This window comes from Trachinotus anak, unplaced genomic scaffold (assembly GCF_046630095.1).
Source record: "Trachinotus anak isolate AG129_WGS33_773 ecotype Australia unplaced genomic scaffold, CSIRO_AGI_Tana_v1 ptg000011l, whole genome shotgun sequence".
Classification (NCBI taxonomy): domain Eukaryota; kingdom Metazoa; phylum Chordata; class Actinopteri; order Carangiformes; family Carangidae; genus Trachinotus; species Trachinotus anak.
Window position 1 is genome coordinate 23,483,442 of NW_027273862.1, and position 21,558 is coordinate 23,504,999.

Consider the following 21,558-nt stretch of genomic DNA (forward strand, 5'->3'; position numbering starts at 1 on the left):
TCTGGGATCCAGCCATGTATACATCCTATATGGGCCCTAAACAAACAAACAAACAAACACAAACTGAATTTCATTTAACTTTTTACATCCATTCACATGCAACTGTTGTGCTCAGTGTTACATAAGTCAAGTATGTGTGTGATTGTGACAGCCTATTTAGTCAGTGCCACATGCAGTTTTATCAGTGAGCAACAGCAGGGAAAAGGCAGGGATTGTGCAACATCAGCGCTGCACGTTTGGCCAGCTGCTCAGACTGGCCTTTCACAGGTCTGCTGTGCAGCCTGAATGGAGACTCTCAGCAGCAGCCTTTGCATTAGCATTTGATGCAGACTTCTAGCAGACTTCAGTCGGCGGACTCTGCACCGCGGATGAACTTGACAAAACTTTGCTGATCGGGATTTAGTACATTCGGGATTAAAACACACACACACACACACACACACACACACAAGAAAAAGGTAATTTCACTTCGGTGTTTGAACCTTGAACGAACGGAAAACGTGGTCTGGGTGTGACTCAAGTTGGGTGTGTGTAAAATAGCCTCGGCTCGAAGGAGTGCAGACGGGACTAGATTTCCTGGCGGAGCGGCACTGAATGCACCGCGCAGCAGACTACCGGTGCGCAGTCCGCCGCTGAGCTCGACCCAGACGGACTGAGTGCGGTTTCACTCCGGGATGCTTCCGTGTGGCGTTTAACAACAACAACAACAACAACAACAACAACAACAACAACAACTCTCCAGCTAAATAACCCCCCCAGAGCAGCTGTCCCCCGGGGTTTTTTTTTTTATTTATTTTTTTTGTTAATCCAAACCGACGGACTTCTCGACACTGGAAGGACTTAAACTCAACTCAAGATGTCAATTCTGCCTTTCACTCCCCCCATTGTCAAAAGACTTCTGGGCTGGAAGAAAGGAGAGCAGAACGGCCAGGAGGAGAAATGGTGTGAAAAAGCCGTGAAAAGCCTTGTGAAGAAGCTGAAGAAGACGGGACAACTGGACGAACTGGAGAGAGCCATCACCACCCAGAATATCAACACGAAATGCATCACTATACCGAGGTAAGGAGAGCAGCATCCCGCCCTCAGAGCAGCTCAGCCTCTGAGTTATTACTATCATTATTATTATTATTAAAGCATTTAATCAACTCAACACTAAGAAAAAAAGAAAGAAAGAAAACACATCCCACTGTTTGCTAACTGTAGCATGCTCCTCTCAACACACGTTTTGCATCCTGAGAAGGTGACATTTCCACTTCCTTTTCCTGCGTCAATTATTTCAAACTATACTATATTTCCTCTACGTTTATCACACAGCAACATGGTGGCTGGGGGTTAATGCTCAGCGAGCTAACACTGGTCCAGAAGGAAAGCTAGCTCCAGCATCTCGTCAGAGGGCTGCCATGCCATCATATGTGCAGATTTAACAGGAGAGAGGGTCAGGGAGGCAAGTTTTTAGCAGTTTCCTTTGATCACTTTGACATTTAGCTGAGGTGCTTTTGCTGAAAAGGGGATATAGTCTGTGCATGGACTGGCCAGCAGCGCACATGCAATGCAAAAGCACAAATGGAGTCCAAGTTATATAACTTGGCCTTAATCTGGGACGCTTTCTAGCTCTGTAGTGTTAGTGCGTAGGCGAGTCCATGGAGCTGGGCTCTTTTATCTCCTTTCATTGCCTCTGTCGGGGTTTCTGCAGGTCTTGTAAAGTTTTTATAAAGCACAGAATTCAGTTTCATCCCCCAAAAAAAAAAAAAAATGCTATAGAAGGTATTAGTAAGTTTTCAGTTTAATTCACAAAAGTCTTATCCGCCCTGCTGTAGATTGTAATATTAGGTATAAAATGCGGTTATGTGTTATTGCAAAGAGAGATGAGATTGCTGATAGTTACAGAGTAGAAGTAGCATTGCCGGTTTTCAATGTTGAGTTTCAGTCACAAACACCAGACCTGTAGTAAATACTGTCACCACTGCTACAGCCACAGTGGCCCAGGAGCTCATCGGCACATGATGGGCAAGTGCTGATTTTATTTAAAAAAAAAAAATAAATACTTCAACAAATTAAGCATTTTTCAGCTGGTTAATCCACACATTTTCTGCCAAATAATTATTTATGTTATTAGAATTTTTTGTTATATATTGCTTGGTGAAAAAGTATCATAAAATTTATAGACTCTATCAGTCATACTTAAATACTTTTAATTAAATACTTTTAATTGCACTTTTAATTGCATTCTATGTGTAATTTAAAGTGTTAAATTTGACTTGATGAACTCTGCAGAAACCCTGTTTATTCACCCTTTGCCTATTAACACAGTAATTAGAACAAATAGTCAACACTGGCGTTTGACATCCGAGTTTTAAGGAGTCAGTTACTTCATGAGCAGTCATTTTCCTCCCCCGATGAGAGGCTGGGACAGGTAAGAGCTTCAGAGGTGCTGTTTGTAAACACAGGCCAAGTCTGCCAGAAGTCTTTGAGTTTTTCTGATCTCAGTTCATACAATGTGGTTTTTAGTAGAGTGGTAGTACAATTTAAGGTTTTGTCTATCTTAACACTCTGCAATATGTGAACTGCATTTCTCAATATAATAAGACAGAGATGCTCACAAGTAATGTTTTACAAGTCCAAGTCTCAAGTCTGTGGTCACAAGTCAAGTCTGAGGTCTCTTAAGGTTATAATGAGCGTTCTGTCATCTGCTTGCCATGTGTAGAACACTGCATTGCCATATCTAAGGAATTCAAAGCATGTGCTGCATTATTATCACTCCTTTATGTATAAAGTTACACATGATAATAAGAGAGAGAATGACATTCAGCTCATCATACACTTCCTTAATGTTAATGCGCCAAAAATGTAAAAAAAAACAAAAAACAAAAAAAAACCCAAAAAACTACAAAATGCCCTCAGTAGAGCACAGAGCTCTGCCAAGGCCGATGTCAAACAACATACACCAGGGAATCGGCCGGGGCCTTTGACTTGGACTGGCCCACCAAAACCCATCTGGAGTCACACCATCACATATGGCCTGTGTCACACTTTACAAAAATGATGTAGTTAGCAGAGGATAAATTAATAATGATGATTGGCACTGGCACATTAAACTGAATTTTTTTTTTTTTTTTACTTTCCTCTGTATAAGTTAGTAGCTATAGAGAGTGTGAGATTAGAATTCAGACTGGACACTACAGCAGTAAATACAGCTCCAGACATATTTTAATTTGAGTAGTTTTTCTCCCTTCGTTGGCTCTTTCATCGCCAGCTGTTGTTCTCTAGGAATCTTAGCCACTCCATGCCCAACATACACCAGACCTCATAGAAAAAAATTCACAGTCATAGTAAATGATCCGCATCTGCCCTAAAATTTAATGGGTTCCTCCCTGGTCCATGCCCCATGCCTCCACCAAATTCAACACAACCAAACACACATGGGTGAATACATAACCTCGTTGGCAGAGGTCATAAAATAAAGATTGTTCATGAGTCCCAAATCTCGAGTTGAGTCGAGTCTCAAGTTTTCAGAGGACAAGTCTAAAGTCAAGTCTCAAGTCACCATATGTGCGATGTAAGTGCGACTTTTTTCCAAGTCGCAAACTCAAGTCCCCATCTCTGATTTTACATACACTCAGTCACCTGTTTTTTAAGTACACCTAGGTAATTTTTGTTCAACTACCCATGCACAGTACATCAGTGAGGGTATAGCTGAAATGATTAGTTACAAATCAATGAGTTGATTGACATAAAATGAATCAACAATTATTCTAATGACTGTTTATTAATTGAGTTACTACCAAATACTGACTGGTTCCAGCTTTTAAAATATGAGGTTTTGATACGTTTGTTTTGTCACGTATGATAGTAACCTGAATATCTTGTGGTTATGGACTCTTGGTCGAATTAAACAAGGAATTTGTATACATTCCCTTAGGCTCTAGGAAATTATAAAAGGAATTTTTAACTCATTCCTGACGTCTAGACCAAACACTTATCAGGAAAATAATTGGCAGATTCATCAATAATGAAAACAATTACTAGTTGCAGTCCTACATGTGGGTAGTCGACCTCTCACTATAGTGCAAAAGAATCTAACAGCTCCATAATCTACATCCTCTGACATGACAGTGAAGTTGAATCAACATCTTTCTGTGACAGCAGAAACAAAGACGGAACAATTATAAAGTAGGATTTATTGGGTTGTCATATTTGTTTCAGTCAGGTGTAACTTTTAGGCTGGCAACAGAGTGTATGTTCACTGCTATTTTTAAGTCTCTACTATTTATGTAAGTTGTAGTAAGTAACAAATAAAAAGCCTCAAACTTTTGCTCCTGTCCACAAAATCTCACTTGCATCTGTGGGCAATTTAGATTTAATAGCACTCAGTGTGTCAGATGAAAATTGAACCTCATGCAGGGCACTCCCACATTCTTTGATTGCCACAAGTGTGCATATCACAGCTTGCACAGGCCTGGGCCAGCATTGAGAGTTAAGCCTACCCGGAAAGTTAAATAATGTTTGCCGTGATCCAGGTTTCATATTTCCCACCAACTAATGCAGAGGGGAAGAGGCAGAGTGCATTAAGATGACCCCAGATCAGAGTTGGCTGTCAGTGCGGGCTAACAGTGTCCCTGGAGAGCTGCTGTTTCTATTAATTCCCCCACGTTCTGGCTCGCTGACAGCAGCTGCCTGCATGTTCAGGCCTGTCCATGGGGAGGTCAGCTCCTATCTCTCTGACACATGAACTCCCAGATGAGGCTCATCGCTACCCCTCTTGATGATGATTTGCTGTGATGCTGAGTGCTTAAGGAAGCAGGCACTGTGCATTGATTGAGTCAAGAGTTACATCTCGTGGTAGGGTAGCAGATCAGGTATCTGGTGTGGTAATTTAAAGGAGGAAACAGGTGATTTACTCATCACAGCTGATTCAGATATTATATCTTAAAGGGCCAAATACCAGAAGCCGATTTTGAAATCTCAAGGTTAATATTTTCCAGTTGTGTCAAACAAAGTTAATGATGTGTACATTTCATCCAAAGGCACTCCTTCCTGTAAGTTTAACATCTGTATGACGTATGACTAGACCTCCTTTACAACTTTTCCGCTTGCCAGATGGTAAAAATGAGATGAGCTGTATGAGCTTTGGGAAAGCCAGCTGATTCAAAAGGGCTGTGTGGTGCAAGATAACATTTAACATAACATGTCAATCTGTGTGAGTCTGGTCGAGACAGTTATTTTTGGGTGGTGTATGTGGTTGATGTGGGCTCTGGCGGCTTGTGCATGTGTGTGTACATGTTCCAATATGTGTACACTGGAGATAACGTCTGCATCTCATGATAAAACATAAGTCAGAGTCACTCTGAATTACATTCTCGTTTGAAGTTGAAAACAAAACACTTTGCAGTGTATCAGGTCTTGCCGATCGCATGGGCAGGGCTGCTGCTTTACTTGCCTTTTAGATCACTGTGGTTTTGACAATGAGCTGTTTTTACTTTTTTGAAGAGCACTAAGCAAAGTGAACGCTCAGGCTCCTGTCCAAGTTCAAGCCTTAGTCATTCAACAACGAGCAGTTGTGGCATTGTGGTATTGACCTAGCTTCCCTCCCTCTTTTTCTCCCTGTTTCTCCTTTTAAAATCCTCTCCTCCTCTGAGCTGTAAACTTGGGTTAGTCACAAACATTGGTGTGTAAAGTGCGTCAGTCCATGAAAGTCTACCAGTTTCCGCTGGTGGAGGGGTGGATGTGAAGTGTGGTAGCATGCATTGCTTGAATGTCACAGGATGACTAACAAATTACTTTCTTTTTGTTTTTAAGAAGACTTGTGCATTTGTAAACAGAAGCTATAACTATACCTGTGGGTTGGTCAGTATCTGAGGTGGCCATACTGTAGCCGCCCAGTAACTAAATATTCCTACACTGACGTTACATAGGAATTGTGACTCTCCTCCATCTCTGGAGCAAAATAGGAAATAGACATAAAGTCAGGGCTAAGGGGAGGAGGTCAGGGTGGTTGGATGGGTCAATAAAACATCACACTACTCAGTTCCTGTTTCCAACGGACAGTCAATGTAAGTTTCTTTTAGCTATGGGCATGATTGTTCCCTTAACTTAACCAAGACGAAGGTTCTCTAACCTTAAGGAAGCAGTTATATTACCCCAAACCACAGTGTTCCCCTAATGTTAACCAATGAGTTATTTCAACCTAAACCATGACCTTTCCTTAACCCTAACCAAGTCATTTTTGTGCTCAAACCTGCCTGTACCTTAACCATAGCTATGTCAGCAAAGCAGAAAACACTAGTGTGTCGTCTGTGTCATTTTAGAAGACAAACAGTGTATTTTGTTGTTAAATTTAGAAGAGTTGCAGACTATTGAGTCAAACAGTGATTAACTTCCTACTGCAAGAAATATACAGTATTCATTTGTAGCCGTTACTTATGGCGCAACTATGGCATGTTTCAAGTTTCTAAATTGGTCACTTGCTCAACATACATTCTTTGAATTGAGTGCATACACCTCAGACTACAAAGGCCTTTCCTCTCAAGTTTACATCGGCAAGCCAACTTAACCATTTATCCAAAGAAGACTGATCATACTCGTCAGAGGCACAGTTAATTAGTCAAGTGCATCGCAACTTCGTATCGTACTTGGCTGCTACTTTAATTTAAGTGGGCAGGCCACCAAATGTTAGCTTATATGGGAGAAACCCTGAACTGTAGCTGTGTGTTACTTCAGACATGCTAAAATGAATCTTCAGTAAGAAAGTGTAGATAATCTCCTGATGTAATACGGATAGCAGTATTAAAACTGACCCTAACCAAGCATGCTTATTGTAATTATAGGAGTTTAAAATACCTTTCTAGCATGCAGTGTTTTCAATCACACTGTCACATTATTTTATTTTTTGGTGTAAGTCAAGTAGGGCTGGAACTAACAACTGCTTTTCATTTCGGTTAATCTTTCTGTTTTTTGATTGCTTGATTAATCATCAAACCTACAAAATGTCAGAAAAACTGCACATCATCCAGAGCTTCTGCCTCTTGATGGATGTTAAACTACATAAGCTACAATACTTCTGTAACAATGGATGGAAACGCTGAAATTAGAAGGCGATAACGAACTCAGAAACTTTTTGCATTGTCTAGTCTTGCACGCCAGATGCCAATTGTTACACAAACATCGTGTTCCTATCTGTAATAGTCCTGTCATGTTTGGACAGAGACAGGTTTTTAACAGAGGACTATATATGGACGCTAAACAAACAGCTACAAACATTAATTTTGGTTTTATGTTTAACAGTGGTTTAATAGTTACTACGGTTGAACAGTAAAATAATGTGGGAATTCAAAAGCAGTTTGGTGGGGGAACACTGGTGATAAATTTACGGAAATGATCAAAGGTGTGTATTGCGTGCATGTCTTTTCACAGAGCCTGGGGGAGTGGATTCCTCACTTCTACCTACTTTAACTTGCTCTGGGTTTGGGCCAGTGCTGGGTAGTGCTTTCGTCTTGTCCACACACATCCCTCCTGGCAACAAGACTCCTGTCTGATTCACACCGCTGCATGTCAGGGCAGGAGGCAGGGAGTGAAGAAGTCCCAAGCACAGAAATAAAAGATGTGATAAAACAAGAACGAGAACAAAAGAAAGAAACAAGGAAAGCAGGGAATAGAAAGACTATTATTATATTACTTAGAAAGATAGGGAATGTATCCAAGAGAAGGAGGAAAGGAAGTGAGTGAGGAAGCAGGGGAGGACAGAAAGACCAGTACCCTTTCACAAACCAATCACATGACAAGACCCCAATCCCTAATTGTGTTTCCATGCCTCTGTATATGATTACTTAAAAGGGTTGTTGAGATTCATGGAGGACGTTGCAGACAAATTAAAATAAGTTTAGTGGACTTCTTCTATTGATTTATTCAGCCCTTGAAAGATTTTCTTCTTAAACCACAGCTCCACAATCATGTAGAGGTGTCTTTGTGATCCAGAATGGCATGATTCATGACTGAAAGAGATAGAAGTCAAAACCAATGTCTATATATATTTTTTTTTTACCAATCCCTTAGTAGACTTGGAGTAAATCTAGTTAGATTAGACCTGAACCCAAAGTGGAAGAGTTGGGCTGTAAGGCTGGATATTGAACCCCAATACTTTTTTTGGTACTGGCAGGAATGTATCTGTGTCTAATAGATACAAATAGGCTTTTTAGGTTTTTAGGCTTAGATTTTATCTAGACAGAATTATTTTGTGCATGCATGCTTGAATTCAGCACTTGCAAATTTTGGCCTCTTTTGATGAATGAAAAATGTTTTGTTGAAAGGCAAGAAATATTACTTTGGTCTCTGTACTGAAACATATTGATCCTCTCCAGTCCTATTGGGTTGATACAGTAACACCAAAATTCGAGAGCATGTTGTCATCAGCAAGGTTCATACTGTGGTGGTAATGGCTCTGATAGACAGAGGTAGAATGAGAGCAACTGTGCAGAGATAAAAGCTGAATACAGAGCTCTGAAGAGGAGTTGGGGATTCCCACTGTGCCTGGTGCCGGAGGGGAAGACCTGTCATCATAGTAGAGGAATGTACTTTAATCAGGGAGGACGGCTCATAAATGATAGACAGAAGAAGACAAATGAAAAGAGTGAGAGCAAGAGAGGTGAGCAAAGAGACTGAAATTTGAGGGGATCAGACTGTGAAAGAGAAAGGTAAACCAGAAAGCCAAGGGTTTAGATGAAGGAAGTGATTTAGACAGAATATTTGGCAAGAGGCAGCGTGTTGGATTCCCCAGCTCATCAGAGGGAGACCATGGTTAGTGTGGTTTGCATGAAAATAAAGAAACACACTAATGGCTGAGATAGAACTGGTTTGTTTTCCTGTTAGACGACAGTTCAACATCAAAAAAAGTGTGTCTGCGTGTGTCAGGATGTCAGACTAGATTAAATACACACACACACACACACACACACACACACACAGACACACAGACACACAGACACAGACACACACACACACACACACACACACACACACACACACACACACACACACCGTAGCTACCGTGTAAAGATATTGTGTATACCTGCCTTGCTTTATACACCTATGAATTTAACATAGTAGAGCTGCAGCAGCTGAGGGATGTGCATCCTGTCTTTAGAAGTGCATACTGTTTGTCTGAGATATCTGTATTTTTGTGTTTCTATGTGTGTTGCATGTCAAATGCAAGACGGAGGTTGTTGACGATATACCCACAGAGATTTGACTGCCTGCATTAAATCCTCGTTGGGCTCAGTTCTGGTTTGCAGTGGATTTTATCCTGAACCAAAGCTTGATTTGAAAAGCTGACGGTAAACACTGCCATGTCATAATGCACCAAACATGTAGTTGAATCTTTGTTGATGCCAATAACCAGCATGTTAATGAAACACTCTTATAAATTATGTTTTGATTATTTTAGGGCTGCATCTAACAATTACTGTCTAATAATCTGCTGATTATGTTTTCAAAGAATCATGTACATTTGAGGAAAACTGTGAGAAATTACAAGATCACAAGATGAGCTGAAGAAGCTGGAACCATTAAAAAAGTTTTGCATTTCTGCTTTAAAAAATTTATTATTAACTGACACAAAGTGATTTATTAATTTTCTGTCAAAAGACTGAAAGATTCATGTTGCAGCTCTAGATCATAGAGCTGCAACATACGTCTCTTTTTAAACTTCTTAAGATAATTAAGTAGCTTTAACAATATCAGTTAGATGTACTTTACAATCCAGTATTGATAAATTCTGGAAATAATCAGATAATTACCATATTACATATGAAAAATTACATAATCAGAGTACTTGAGCTCCTTGCTGATTCTCTCCTTTCTCTTTTTTCTAACCATCTTCTGAATGCTTCAGTGTCGTCAAAGGTCTACCATTTTCTTCTTAGACAGGCACCGGACTCTCCCTCACTTACCAAGGCATCTTTCACGTCAAGTATCACACCTGAGTCATTCGAGACAGCATTGTCTGACAGAGACGCAATACAAGACAGGTTACAGAGAGTTTATGTGTGTTGTCTGTCTGTGTGTGGCTGGCTGCTCTAATGACGGTAATAAGTTACCCACTTCAGCTGGGTGCAGGATTTCTGTCATTGTTTGAATTGCTTGAGAGATATGGAATAAAGCTTTGAGTCAAGACAGATACAAATGCTAAGTATGTGTGTGTACCTGTGCTATAGTGTTTACAGATGTCTCTTGAGTTATGACCTCAGAAAACAGAAGAGTCAGTGGCTTCACTGGCTGCTCCTGCTGGATAACAGTTTAATTTGATTGTTTTTAAGTGGGGTCACTTAGTGATGTTATCACATTATTGTGACATTGGCTTTGTCATTGCTGATATTACTGATGATCAAATGATTAACAGTATAAACAGAAGGATTTTAATTGAAATCACGCTGAATCAACTGAACTACATGAAGTGTCTTGTAGTTTAATGTGCTAAACTCTCAATTTAGATTTTCTATATGTATATATATGTGTGTGTGTGTGTGTGTGTGTGTGTGTGTGTGTGTGTGCGTGTGTGTGTGCGTGTGTGTGTGCGTGTGTGTGTGTGTGTGTGTGTGTGTGTGCATGATTAGTCAGCTCAGAGGAATGCTGTTTCTGCCTGCCGGGGCCTTGAGGAGGGTGTGGGCTGCTGTTTGGTTTGTGGCTTGCACCAGGGGTGGAGGGGGTTAGAGAGACAGCGTTGCCTCGACTTGGCCCCGACTGTCTCACTATCTGCGGGGGAGTGCGCGTGCACAACGCAGAAACACACACACACACACACAGTCACACGCACAGACACATTCACCAGACAACAAACCTGCCTTTGTGCTCCACTGGCCACTAGCACTGCTGCTGCTGCTGCTGCTGCTGCTGCTGCTACGGGTGCTGGACTACAGCTGGATAAGTGTGGGAAAACAATTTGACATGAAGGAGCAGGGCTTTAAATGGACAGAGGGAGATTACTTTGAAGCCATTACCACAAGTGAAAGCCTTAAAAACAACAACAGCAACAGACCGCTGAGAAGTTCGATGAAAGTTGCTGAAGATAAGCAGTGTCACTAAAGAGTCACTAAAGCGTTCATAGTGGTCTGGGACTCACTAAAGAGCCTCAGCTGATGAGTCACTAAAGGCCCAGAAACATGAATGTTTGTAGGACAATGGTAGGAAAAAAATCACGTGTTGAGCATTTATTTTATTAAGTTGTCTGAAACATGAATCCTCAAATCTGCTCTCAAGATGAGAGCACAACTTTAGTGGAATAATAAGCAGGAACTTCAGTCAAGAGAGGAGCTCCCCATACACTTGTGAGTCAAGGACGCCCGGTAAAGCATTGCAGGAGACGAGGGATGGGTTCCATCTGGTTCAAGTTGGTAAAATACCCAGATTCGTTTAGCTTGATAAAGAACTCTAATCAAATCTTTCATTCACATCCTCAGTTTAGTCTCTTTTGCTTCTGTCTCTGACATCACAGGTATTGGCGAAGAAAGAGAAGCCTGATGACTTAACAAGTGTGTGATAACTTAGCAAAACTATTGTTAACATAGGGCTTAAAAGACTTTTGACCTGTCTGATGTGTAGCTGGACATCAATTTGTAATTAAATTTGTATTCTTGTTTACTTGTTTCTGACTTGCTATTATAAATCCTCATTTAAATACAAATTTTGCCAATTGTAGTCTATTTTAGTTCTTGTCGGGCTCCTTGTGTTTAGATATTTAACATTTGACAACTTTGACTTCTTTTGTTGAATCAACAAGCTTCTGTGACAAAAGCCTTTTTTTATATTTTTATATTTTTTACCAGCATGAAAAGCTTCAAATGATACCCAGTCCTTCTCACATAGATGCGGGTATAGCCGCATGATCTGTCAACAGTAGTGTAGGTTTTTCTCATATTGTCAGTATGAGAATGTTTTCATCTTTGTTGAATGTTTTTGTACATTTGACAGGAAGTACTTGCCACAGCCTATTTTGTATCTATTTATTATTTTGACCTGTATTTCAGATCTTTGACTATTAGCTCAGAATGAACAATTAACCAATGACGTAAGATGTGGCACTGACTGTGGGGTTGACATTTGTGTCCAAAGTTATTGAGCAAATGTTGTTATATTTAGACTCCAGAGGTAACAGAAGTGGTTGATATTTCCCTTGTATTTTCCCTTTGTGGGGTATCATGTCCAGGTGGAGGATGGGCTATCACTGGATTAGAAAATCTGCCTACACTCCTTCACTCTTTACTGTAGGAAAAATTACTGAACTGAACAGTGGGGAAAAAATTATTGATGACTTGCATCTGGAATATTTTCAGTCATTCATCACTTTGATTCAGAAAAAGAAAGCCAGGCTGCTCAGCTCATTGACTATTAGCAGTAAAACTAATGGTTGCCAGTCCTCTATCGTCTCCCCAGTTTTTTGAGTTCAGGCTCTGTTATTTGTCGTCTAGCCTTGCCAGTCGTCTGTCTCCTGGTTTCTTATTTCACATTAGACCCTCCTTCACTGGTCCCAGCACACTCCAGCCCTATGATATCACCTGTGGGACTCGCTTTTCTCTCACACTCTATTCTTGGTTTGCTTCCTTCACCCCCACAAGCCCCCCCCTCCTGTCTTTTGTAAGAAAAAGAGAAGTCTGATGGCTTTTCCAGAGAGAGTGGGAGGTGTGCGTGTGGAATATGTTCCTCTGAGTTGCTCCACTGCCGGAATGTACTCGCAAGCCAAGATTTGTGCACTTTGAGCATTTTCTTTCTGTGATAAAGTTAATCGCAGCTGGCACACAAACATAAAATATTTGTAAACCAAAACATCTGGGTAAGACATAAATAATATTTTGAAATCTGTTTGACTTTTAAGAAAATGTCCATGTGAAAAAAAAGGATTTACCATCTGTCCCTCAGCATCAAAGAAGAGGGACTTCCTAGGACGGCAACAAATAGTTATTTTCATTTTTGATTACTCTTTTGATTGTTCTAATTGTTTAGCCTAGAAATGCCTTGTTTTTGTCCAAAACCTTTGAAAGTTTCAAATCCACATTTTTGAGAGTCTGTGACCAGAAAATGTTTAGAGTTTTTGCTTGAAAAATTACTGAAATGCCTTCTTAGGTATTTAGTTAGCTGGATTAGCCAAAAACACACATTCCCATCTGGTTTTGTAAATGAAACGATTGTTGTCACATTAACTAACTCTAAAGTCATGTGTCATACTATTATCAACTGCTGAACAGAGTTATGGCATCTGATTGGCCTTAAAACTCATGGTTCTGTTATTAGACTGTCTCACTGGTATCTAAAATAACATTCCCCCACCAGTGCTGCCCCATGCATTGTTTTATTATTGTTTTTCAGTCTGAGCACATGGTAATTCAGTCAAATAATAATAATACAGTTTATTCATATAGCACTTATCAAAACCAAATATTACAAAGTGTTTTACTGTAGTTAAAGATTCTTTGAATGGTAGCACAACAAAGTATTAACATGTGATAACAGTCATACGAGAACAGGTTCAACGTGGGTTGAAAATACATTCGTTAATGTGTGACCTAGGTGTCTGGTATTAAAGGGGAGAACTGGAATAGAAGCAGTTTTAGGGAAAATAAAATCACCAGCATCGTTGCGAAATAACTTATGAAATGCACTGAAATTTACAGGTTCGGTGAAGTGTGTCAGATTTCTAAACCAAACTAACTTGAATCCCTTCTTCTGAATTAGTGAATGATTTGTCTCTCCACATGTTGTTTCTGGAAGACGGCAGCCCTATGCCGAATGTCACTGGACTGCAGCCCTGTTGCTCATGGCTCGACAGACTGGCCACAGACTTTATGAAAGGCACAAAGGCCATTTCAGCTCTACAACTAAACACTCCCACCACCACCACCCTCACCCCTCACTCGGCACTGGGACGGAGGGATAGTGGGACAGACGGAGGAGAGGGAAGGGGGGAGGGGGGCCCAGTCACAGACACTCTGAGCTGCCCTGAGCTGTTGAGACAGTCTGCCAGCCCTATTGTCCAGCAGCACCCTCCTTTCTTTATCCATCACCCACTTTGTCCTCCCCACTCTGTGCTCTTAAAGGACAGATTGTGACCGGAGATTGTGATGTTTATATATATTTGTAGGCACTTAAATGTCCAAAATTGCTTGTCGTAATTTTTGAATTACACAATTACACAAAAAATAGACTCTTAAAGGCATTTAGTTTAGCTCACAGTGTTTGCTGGCACTTTTTTAGTGAGCTTAGACTTTCATTTGAATTCAAAGCTTGGCAGAGAGTTGTAAAAGGTCCACGTCAAAAGGTCTTAGCCCACAAGTGTGTGTGTGTGTGTGTGTGTTCAGCACTGCTCGGACCATCGCCAGCCTGAACACACACACAGTGTATATGTTTGTGTCTCTGAGCGTAACTGGGCATGCCTCAGAGTATTTGTTTTGGCCCCCCCACTACCCCCCTTCTCCCCAGCTCAGGGAAGCTCAATCTGCTCAGTCTCAGTCTGTTTTATGAGTCAGCCAAATACACATGCACACATATCTACAATTTGTGTATCTACTCCCCTTTGCAGTCACACTCATTGCCATATCCTTGTCACTTTCATTCTCAAACAGCCTCTTTACAGCTGATTACTAAACGTGTGAATCCATTGCAAGCATAATTATTTTATCTCACCATTGCTTTTGTGTGTGTGTGTGTGTGTGTGTGTGTGTGTGTGGGTGTGTGTGGGTGTGTGTGGGTGTGTGTGGGTGTGGGTGGGTGTGGGTGGGTGTGTGGGTGTTGGGTGCACAGATTGCACTCACTACTCCTGACAAAAACAGACACGCTGTGCGTTAAAGTCAGGTTCAGCCTCTGCCTCAGGTCATGGCACACAATGATGTCAACACAATTTCCCCTTTGGCCAAAAAAAAAAATCTATACTAATTTGTCCCTTTCATTTTTGGACATCAATTTCACTCTGACTGTCTCTTGACAGAGAAACATCAGCGCTTTGTCTCTTGTTCTCATTCAGAAATGGAATCAAGATGACCTTAAGATGTAGAATCAAGTGGAATGTTTGGGTTTTCATTTGGTCTTGATTAGTTGAGCAATTTTCCAAGCAAGAATGCCAAAGCCGTTATAACCATTCAAATGTGAGCATTTGCTGCTATTATTTGTACAGTAACTTTAATACTTTGGGTTTTAGACTTTTGGTTGTCAAAAACAAGCAGTTTTCTGACATTTTATACACTGGACACTGATTATATAAGAAAATAAATATGGAAGACTCATCAATGATAAAAATAATCATTAGGTGCAACCCTAGTACTAAGCTTTTCTTTTTGATTACAATTCCCTGTTATGTTTAAAGCCTAACGAGACTAGGCCAAAACCTAGCTGTGTGTGGTCAATGTGCCAAATTGAGGAAGTAGTTGAAAACTGTTGTGGAACCGCTGTAAGCAGCTACTGTCAACAGGAGGTAGCTGAGGCCTGCTCCAAAAGACGCAAAATGTCACGAGCTGATACAACACACTAATAAGCATCTTCATGACATCATTACATGGTATTTGTACTTTGGCTAATGTCAGCCAGTTTCAGCCCTTTATTTGTTTGCTTCTCTCCTACTCTCATTGTTCACATATACAGTACTTTAATACAGCTGAATTCCCAATAAACCTATTGTCATTTACATATTTTCCTGTTTCTGTTGTCAGACAATGGAATAAGTTTGAAATAGTGACTGAAAGCCTAAAGCTCAAAGGTGCTAAGTTGGCAACTCTGCCTGTAAATGCCCCGTGATGACCTAATCGTAACTGTTCCTGTCAGTTCATTTTGAAAGCGCAATGGCCAAGGGGGAAACTCCAACACTCGGCCGGGCGACCGATGGTGCGTCCTTATCACTGAGTCACGCGGCATCTGGCTGACCATTTGTCTAACTTCATCAGTCAGTAAGTCATTGATATTTGCATTTGTCAGGCTAGCCTCAGTGTCGGGTCCGGCCAAAAATACATTTTTTATTAACTTAAAAGTAAGATTTTTTTAACACAGGTCCAAATTATTGGGATGCATCCCTTACCAGAACAAGGCAAATTTAAGTATAAAACTGGAATAAAAATAGCATTTAAATTCAGGTTGAAGTTCTGTGAGAAATAATGTGCAGAAACATTTACTCTATTAATCAGTTAGCTGAAAGGCTGAAAATGAATCAACAGCAGTTTTGGTAATCTACGGTGAAGTCACTTTTCCAGCCAGAACGCCCCCAGGATTTGCTGGTACCAGTTTCACTGTGGGAGAATTTACTCAGTTTTTTCTGATTAATATCACTGTAAGCTGAGTATCTGACACCTGGGTTCGGCACACTTGACATTTTACAGACAAAACTGAGAAATCGAGAAAATAATGGTTAGTTGCAACATTTACACCATTACATAACTGAATAGTCTGAACATGCAATTATCTAGTGACAGATGCTGAAGTTGGCCTTAAACTATTAATTTCCAGGTGTCGATGTGGTACTGTTTACTTTTTTTGGAAGGCAAATTTGATGCAAACAGAAAAACACTTTTAAACAAAAGTGAGTTTTGCTAAAAAATATGTATTTTAAGCAAACAAGTTATTCCTTCATCAGTGGTATTCATTTAATTTTTCAGTGCGAGTTGTGACTTTGTCTGTAAATAAATCAGTCTGTGTTGACAGTTTCTGGTGCCTTAGGGAGCAGCTGAAGGTTGAAAACTGCTGGCCTGAATTCTTGGATTCTTGGAAGCCTTCAGATCCCACCCATGTCCCTCAAATCTTCAGTCTGGAACACACACACACACACACACACTCAGAGGAGCCCAGGGAATTTGGGGTCATAGTTCTCCCCCCTCTGTCTCCCCCTGTTACATAGCTGAAGGACTCTGAGCTTCAAATCATTTTAAAGTGTTTTGCAGGATCTGAGGTTGGATGTTTAGACAGTGCTACTGGCTCTTCCTCTAAACAACAGGCCGAGGCTTGGTGGTGGTGCAGGAGTGGTTTTTACTGTCACAGAGGTGTTTCTCATCAAAGTCTCATTCAACATGCCGTCATAAATCTCTCAATAAAGTGAGTCACTCAGATTGAGAAGGGTATAGTATGTGTCTAGACCTGTCCATGTGTTTCATAAACACAGTGTTTTGACTGTTGCTCTTTTTTTTTTCTTTTTTTTTTATCTGTAGATAAAGAGCAGTGATGAAGGAAGTATTCAGATCCTTTACTTAAGTAAAAGTATAAATATTGTAGTCTAAAAATACTTGAAATCCTGAACTTCAGAAGTTAAAAGTATCAACAGTAAAATACAAGTATTAAAATAAATTGTGGGAAACCACTTCTTTCATAGTGATATATTATTATGGTAATTATTCTGCTTTTTATCACTAACAAATACATGTAAGAGCATTTTTAATGTTGTAGTTTGTCAATGTGGAGCCATTTTTACACTTCATATGTTACCCATTAGATTAATTAAAGTATCATACTATTTTACATCGAACTTTCATTGTTGTTCCTTCTTCTTGTTTGACTTCATAGTAAATTGAATACCTTTTGGCTTTGAACCATTGATTTTTGCAATGTAATGATATTTCATGGACCAATCAGTCCTATTAATTGAACTAATAAATGGCAGGTTATTCGTTACGGCCCTAATTCACAATTTAAAATATTTACCAAATTGTCTTTTTTAAATGTTTTGTAAGGAACATGTTTGTTTGTTAGACCTCAGAGATATACACAATCTGTTTATCCCACTGAAACACTGAATGTAAAGATATATTTTGTTTATTTACAAGTAAACCTTTAAGCCCAGGGACAAATTACAAGACTTAAATAAATAAAAGTATAAATAAAGTGGGGCTTTGCAAAGACAAGGACGTTAAGTAGGACACCAACTAGCCAGTAATGCCACTGGAGTTTGTGCATGTCTGTCTCAGCCTACACAGAGTCTAGCCCACCAAACACCCACTCAGCAGCAAGGACCTAACACACATACCACTGACATCAGATCAGCCCTGTCTGTCTTACTTTTTCTGCTCCAAAGGACTGAGTGAACACCTTACAGTACAACCACAATAATTCCGTGTTAAATGCTGCTTCTTTGAATCTTTTAATGCAGATTTTTTGTGGATAATGTCAGAGAGGTATTGTTCCAACTTGCACAGTTCCTTCTCTAATTACTCTTGTTTCCCTCAGTCAGTGTTGTGAGTGTCTACATGTGATCACTGTTCCTCTTTGCAAATGCATTTTTCATGTGTTTCCCTCGTGGCATCATGACTTTGGACAATTTCCTATGATTCACTTTTTCAGCTGCCTTTGTAACTGTGATTTAGTTGTTTCAAAGCCACTCAAGGTTTTTATGTTGCTTTTATTTTGTCCAAACCTTGTAAAACCACTTAGTTTTAATAGAAGTGTGACAACATTTTTAAGTGACTTTTGAGGCAACTTACTTAGGCACCATGAAAAGCCATGAATGGCTGCTGCATCAGTTAAAAACACTGTAAAGTTATGCAACGTGTTGAAGGAAAGGCCTCAATACATCGTGACTTGATATATTTCAAACACAGGAAAACTGCAGTAGAAAAGAGGAATGTGATCACAAGTATCACAAGGAACTAACCATAAGACATTTTACAAAATATTTAAAGCTTAACAGCAGAACAAGCTATAATACAACATTACAAATGTCTGCAAGGGTGTTGTAGAGTTTAATACTTGATTGCAAAATAGTGTTCCAGTTTATTTGTCTACTCTGTGTAAGTATCCAGATTGTACTTGTGGAAGCAGCTAAATTTCCCACTCTAACATCAAAAGCTGAGCAGTGGGCCAAGTACTGTTTTTTGTCCTTGATCTAAGAGCCTTGAATCTTGGAGTTCTTTGATCTCACACATGTTTGTGTTGCTTGTGTTACCATATGACGTTGTTTTGTTCTTAGCCATGATATAATAGATTTTATTAAGATTACTATTATTACTGTTGTTATACTGCTCACTTCCCTTTTTGATGTGTCAGCAGTGATAACCTCTGTGATGCTGCTATGGCTCACTCCGGAAAACAAGAACAAGCTTCGACAGAGATAGTACCATGCAGCCTATCACGTAACATAACTGGTTGTACAATGAGCAAGATGCCGTTTCTGTTTTTATTGTGAGATTCATGAAGAAAACCCGCAGTTTTATGTGTTATTGATTAACCACTAGATTGCAAATTGACAGCTTTTTTACAAACTGTGAAAAATGTGGCAACCTAATTTCAGCTTTTCAGCCATTAGATACCTAAAACATGGCTTCCCCCTTAACCTTGCACTACCTTACCTGTATAAAGTTTATACAGTATAAGGTTTGTAGGGTGCAGGACAGGTCTTCTGGATTATACTGACTTTGGTCCCTCATTAGACTTAAAGGTTATTCGATTTGTGGCGAGAATCAGTCGGGCATTAACACACCAGTTCTCACTCACAGTCTTTAGGGATGTGTTTTTTAGATCCCAAGCTTCACCAGCTTTCCTCCAGTGACAGTGTGCTTCTTCAGCTCTACGCTTGTGTGCACATGACATACTCAGACACCATTTGAAAAATTCAACACACCAACCCCCCACCCCAAGTCTCACACACACGCACACACGCACACACACACACACACACACACACACACACACACACACACACACACACACACACACACACACACACACACACACACACACACACACACTCTCTCTCTCCAGACCCTTTTAAAGCACAGAGGCAGTGAATGAAAGCTTTTGCCATGAAAAATTTAAACACCATTCTTCACTTGCCGGATGTATAATGGTTGACCCAGATGAGGCACCACTGAGCTTTCAGTAGTTACACAGAGAACACAGCCTTGTTTTTATTTGGGGACAGATATTTGTCCCTCTAAAGGGCTTTAGCTTAAGCCTTTGACCCTTACTCTGTATTTGTGTGTTAGTGAGTGGGTGAGAGAGAGACAGAAGGGACATATGTGGTCATTGCCTCTTGCATAAGATGTTTTTTATTTTTTCTTGCATGGGTCATTGTGCTCAGAGATTACAGGCTACAACCTCATTATGTCAATCTGCAGCATCAAACTACATCTTATGAATATCTGAAGGCCTAAATCATCATCCTGCCAACACTATTGTACACCAGATGACTGCAGGTGTTATGCAACACAATGAAATTCCTGTTATACATACTGTAATCTCATGCCAGTTGTTTATTATTAGACATCACCTCATAACCTGTGCACACACAGCTGGGACTCTCATCAGTAGGAGGTAGTGTCAGAGCCCAGACTTAGCAACAGCAGTAAACACCACACAGAGTGTTTGATATGTATGAGGACAAAACTGTGGATTCTAATATGAAGACTGAATTAAAAATCTTTGTAAAAAAGTAGGTGGACAATATACAATCAGTGACTCTTAGTTTAAAAAAAAGAAAAACTCCACCGGTCCAAATCCAAGCTGGTAACACTGCCAAAACATTAAAGGAAATCATACATTTATTAAGTAAAGCCTTGGGAGCAACAGATTTAAATACCATTAAGTAAATATGAAGTAAATAGTCTAATATTCCAAATATCATCAAGTCAGTGTTTCAGGTGAAAACTTTCAAGGAAATAGTCTAATGTATCACAACATGTTACACATAGGAGGCCAAGAAATTACCAAGATATCCAAAAATAAACATTTTATTTAGCTCTCAGCTGAAAATGCATTGAAATAACCAGTATTTTTTAAAAAAATGTCTTTCTCTCCTGCTGTCTTCAGGTCTCTGGATGGCCGTCTGCAGGTTTCCCACAGAAAAGGTCTGCCCCACGTCATCTACTGCCGTCTGTGGCGCTGGCCCGACCTGCAGTCCCACCATGAGCTGCGGGCGGTGGAGCTGTGCGAGTACGCCTTCCACACAAAGAAGGATGAAGTGTGTGTCAACCCGTACCACTACCAGAGAGTAGAGACACCAGGTATGACGAGCTTGGAGCTTCTTAAGCTCTTCTGGAGACATTATCATGGTTCCCAACATTTTTAAACAAAAAAAACAACTTTTTCCAAGAATTTAAAGGATGAAGTTTAACAGTTTGTCCAAATTTATTTCACTTTATTTCACATTGCTTCAGGGTCATTTTCTGTGGAACAATCTTCTTTTTTGCCAAGGCACACTTTTATAGTCTTGTTTTTATCTACAGGCTCTATCCAGTTTTTTTCCTGTTATTTATTGGACATATTTTTGCAGAATTTTATTGTTTTATTGCATAGTTTTATTGTTTTGTAGTTAAATTATGCTGCATTATAAAATTATTTATATTTATTTCAACAAGGCATAAAACCAATCACCATTGCTATGTTCTAAGGAGCGACTTGTTGTGCGTGTGTGTCTGTTTATATGTCTGCTATACAGTACTCCCACCAGTGCTGGTGCCCAGACACACAGAAATCCCCAGTGAGTTCCCTCCACTGGACGACTACAGCCATTCAATCCCCGAAAACACCAACTTCCCTGCTGGAATTGAGCCCCAGAGCAACTATATACCAGGTATCAGCATGCCTCCTTGCAGGATTCATACTAAAAGTCTG

The 21,558-nt window shown here is 40.0% G+C and overlaps 1 protein-coding gene across 1 annotated transcript in view; it reads left to right on the forward strand.

The window, feature by feature from the left end:
* The first annotated feature begins 651 nt into the window (after positions 1-651).
* Positions 652-21,558, forward strand: part of LOC139627923 (mothers against decapentaplegic homolog 3) — a 28,483-nt gene continuing 7,576 nt past the window's right edge. The window contains exons 1-3 of the mRNA XM_071489123.1: positions 652-1,059; positions 20,755-20,948; positions 21,383-21,517. Coding sequence (XP_071345224.1) covers positions 857-1,059; positions 20,755-20,948; positions 21,383-21,517 — 532 coding nt within the window. The 5' untranslated portion in view covers positions 652-856. The remainder of the gene's footprint in view (positions 1,060-20,754; positions 20,949-21,382; positions 21,518-21,558) is intronic.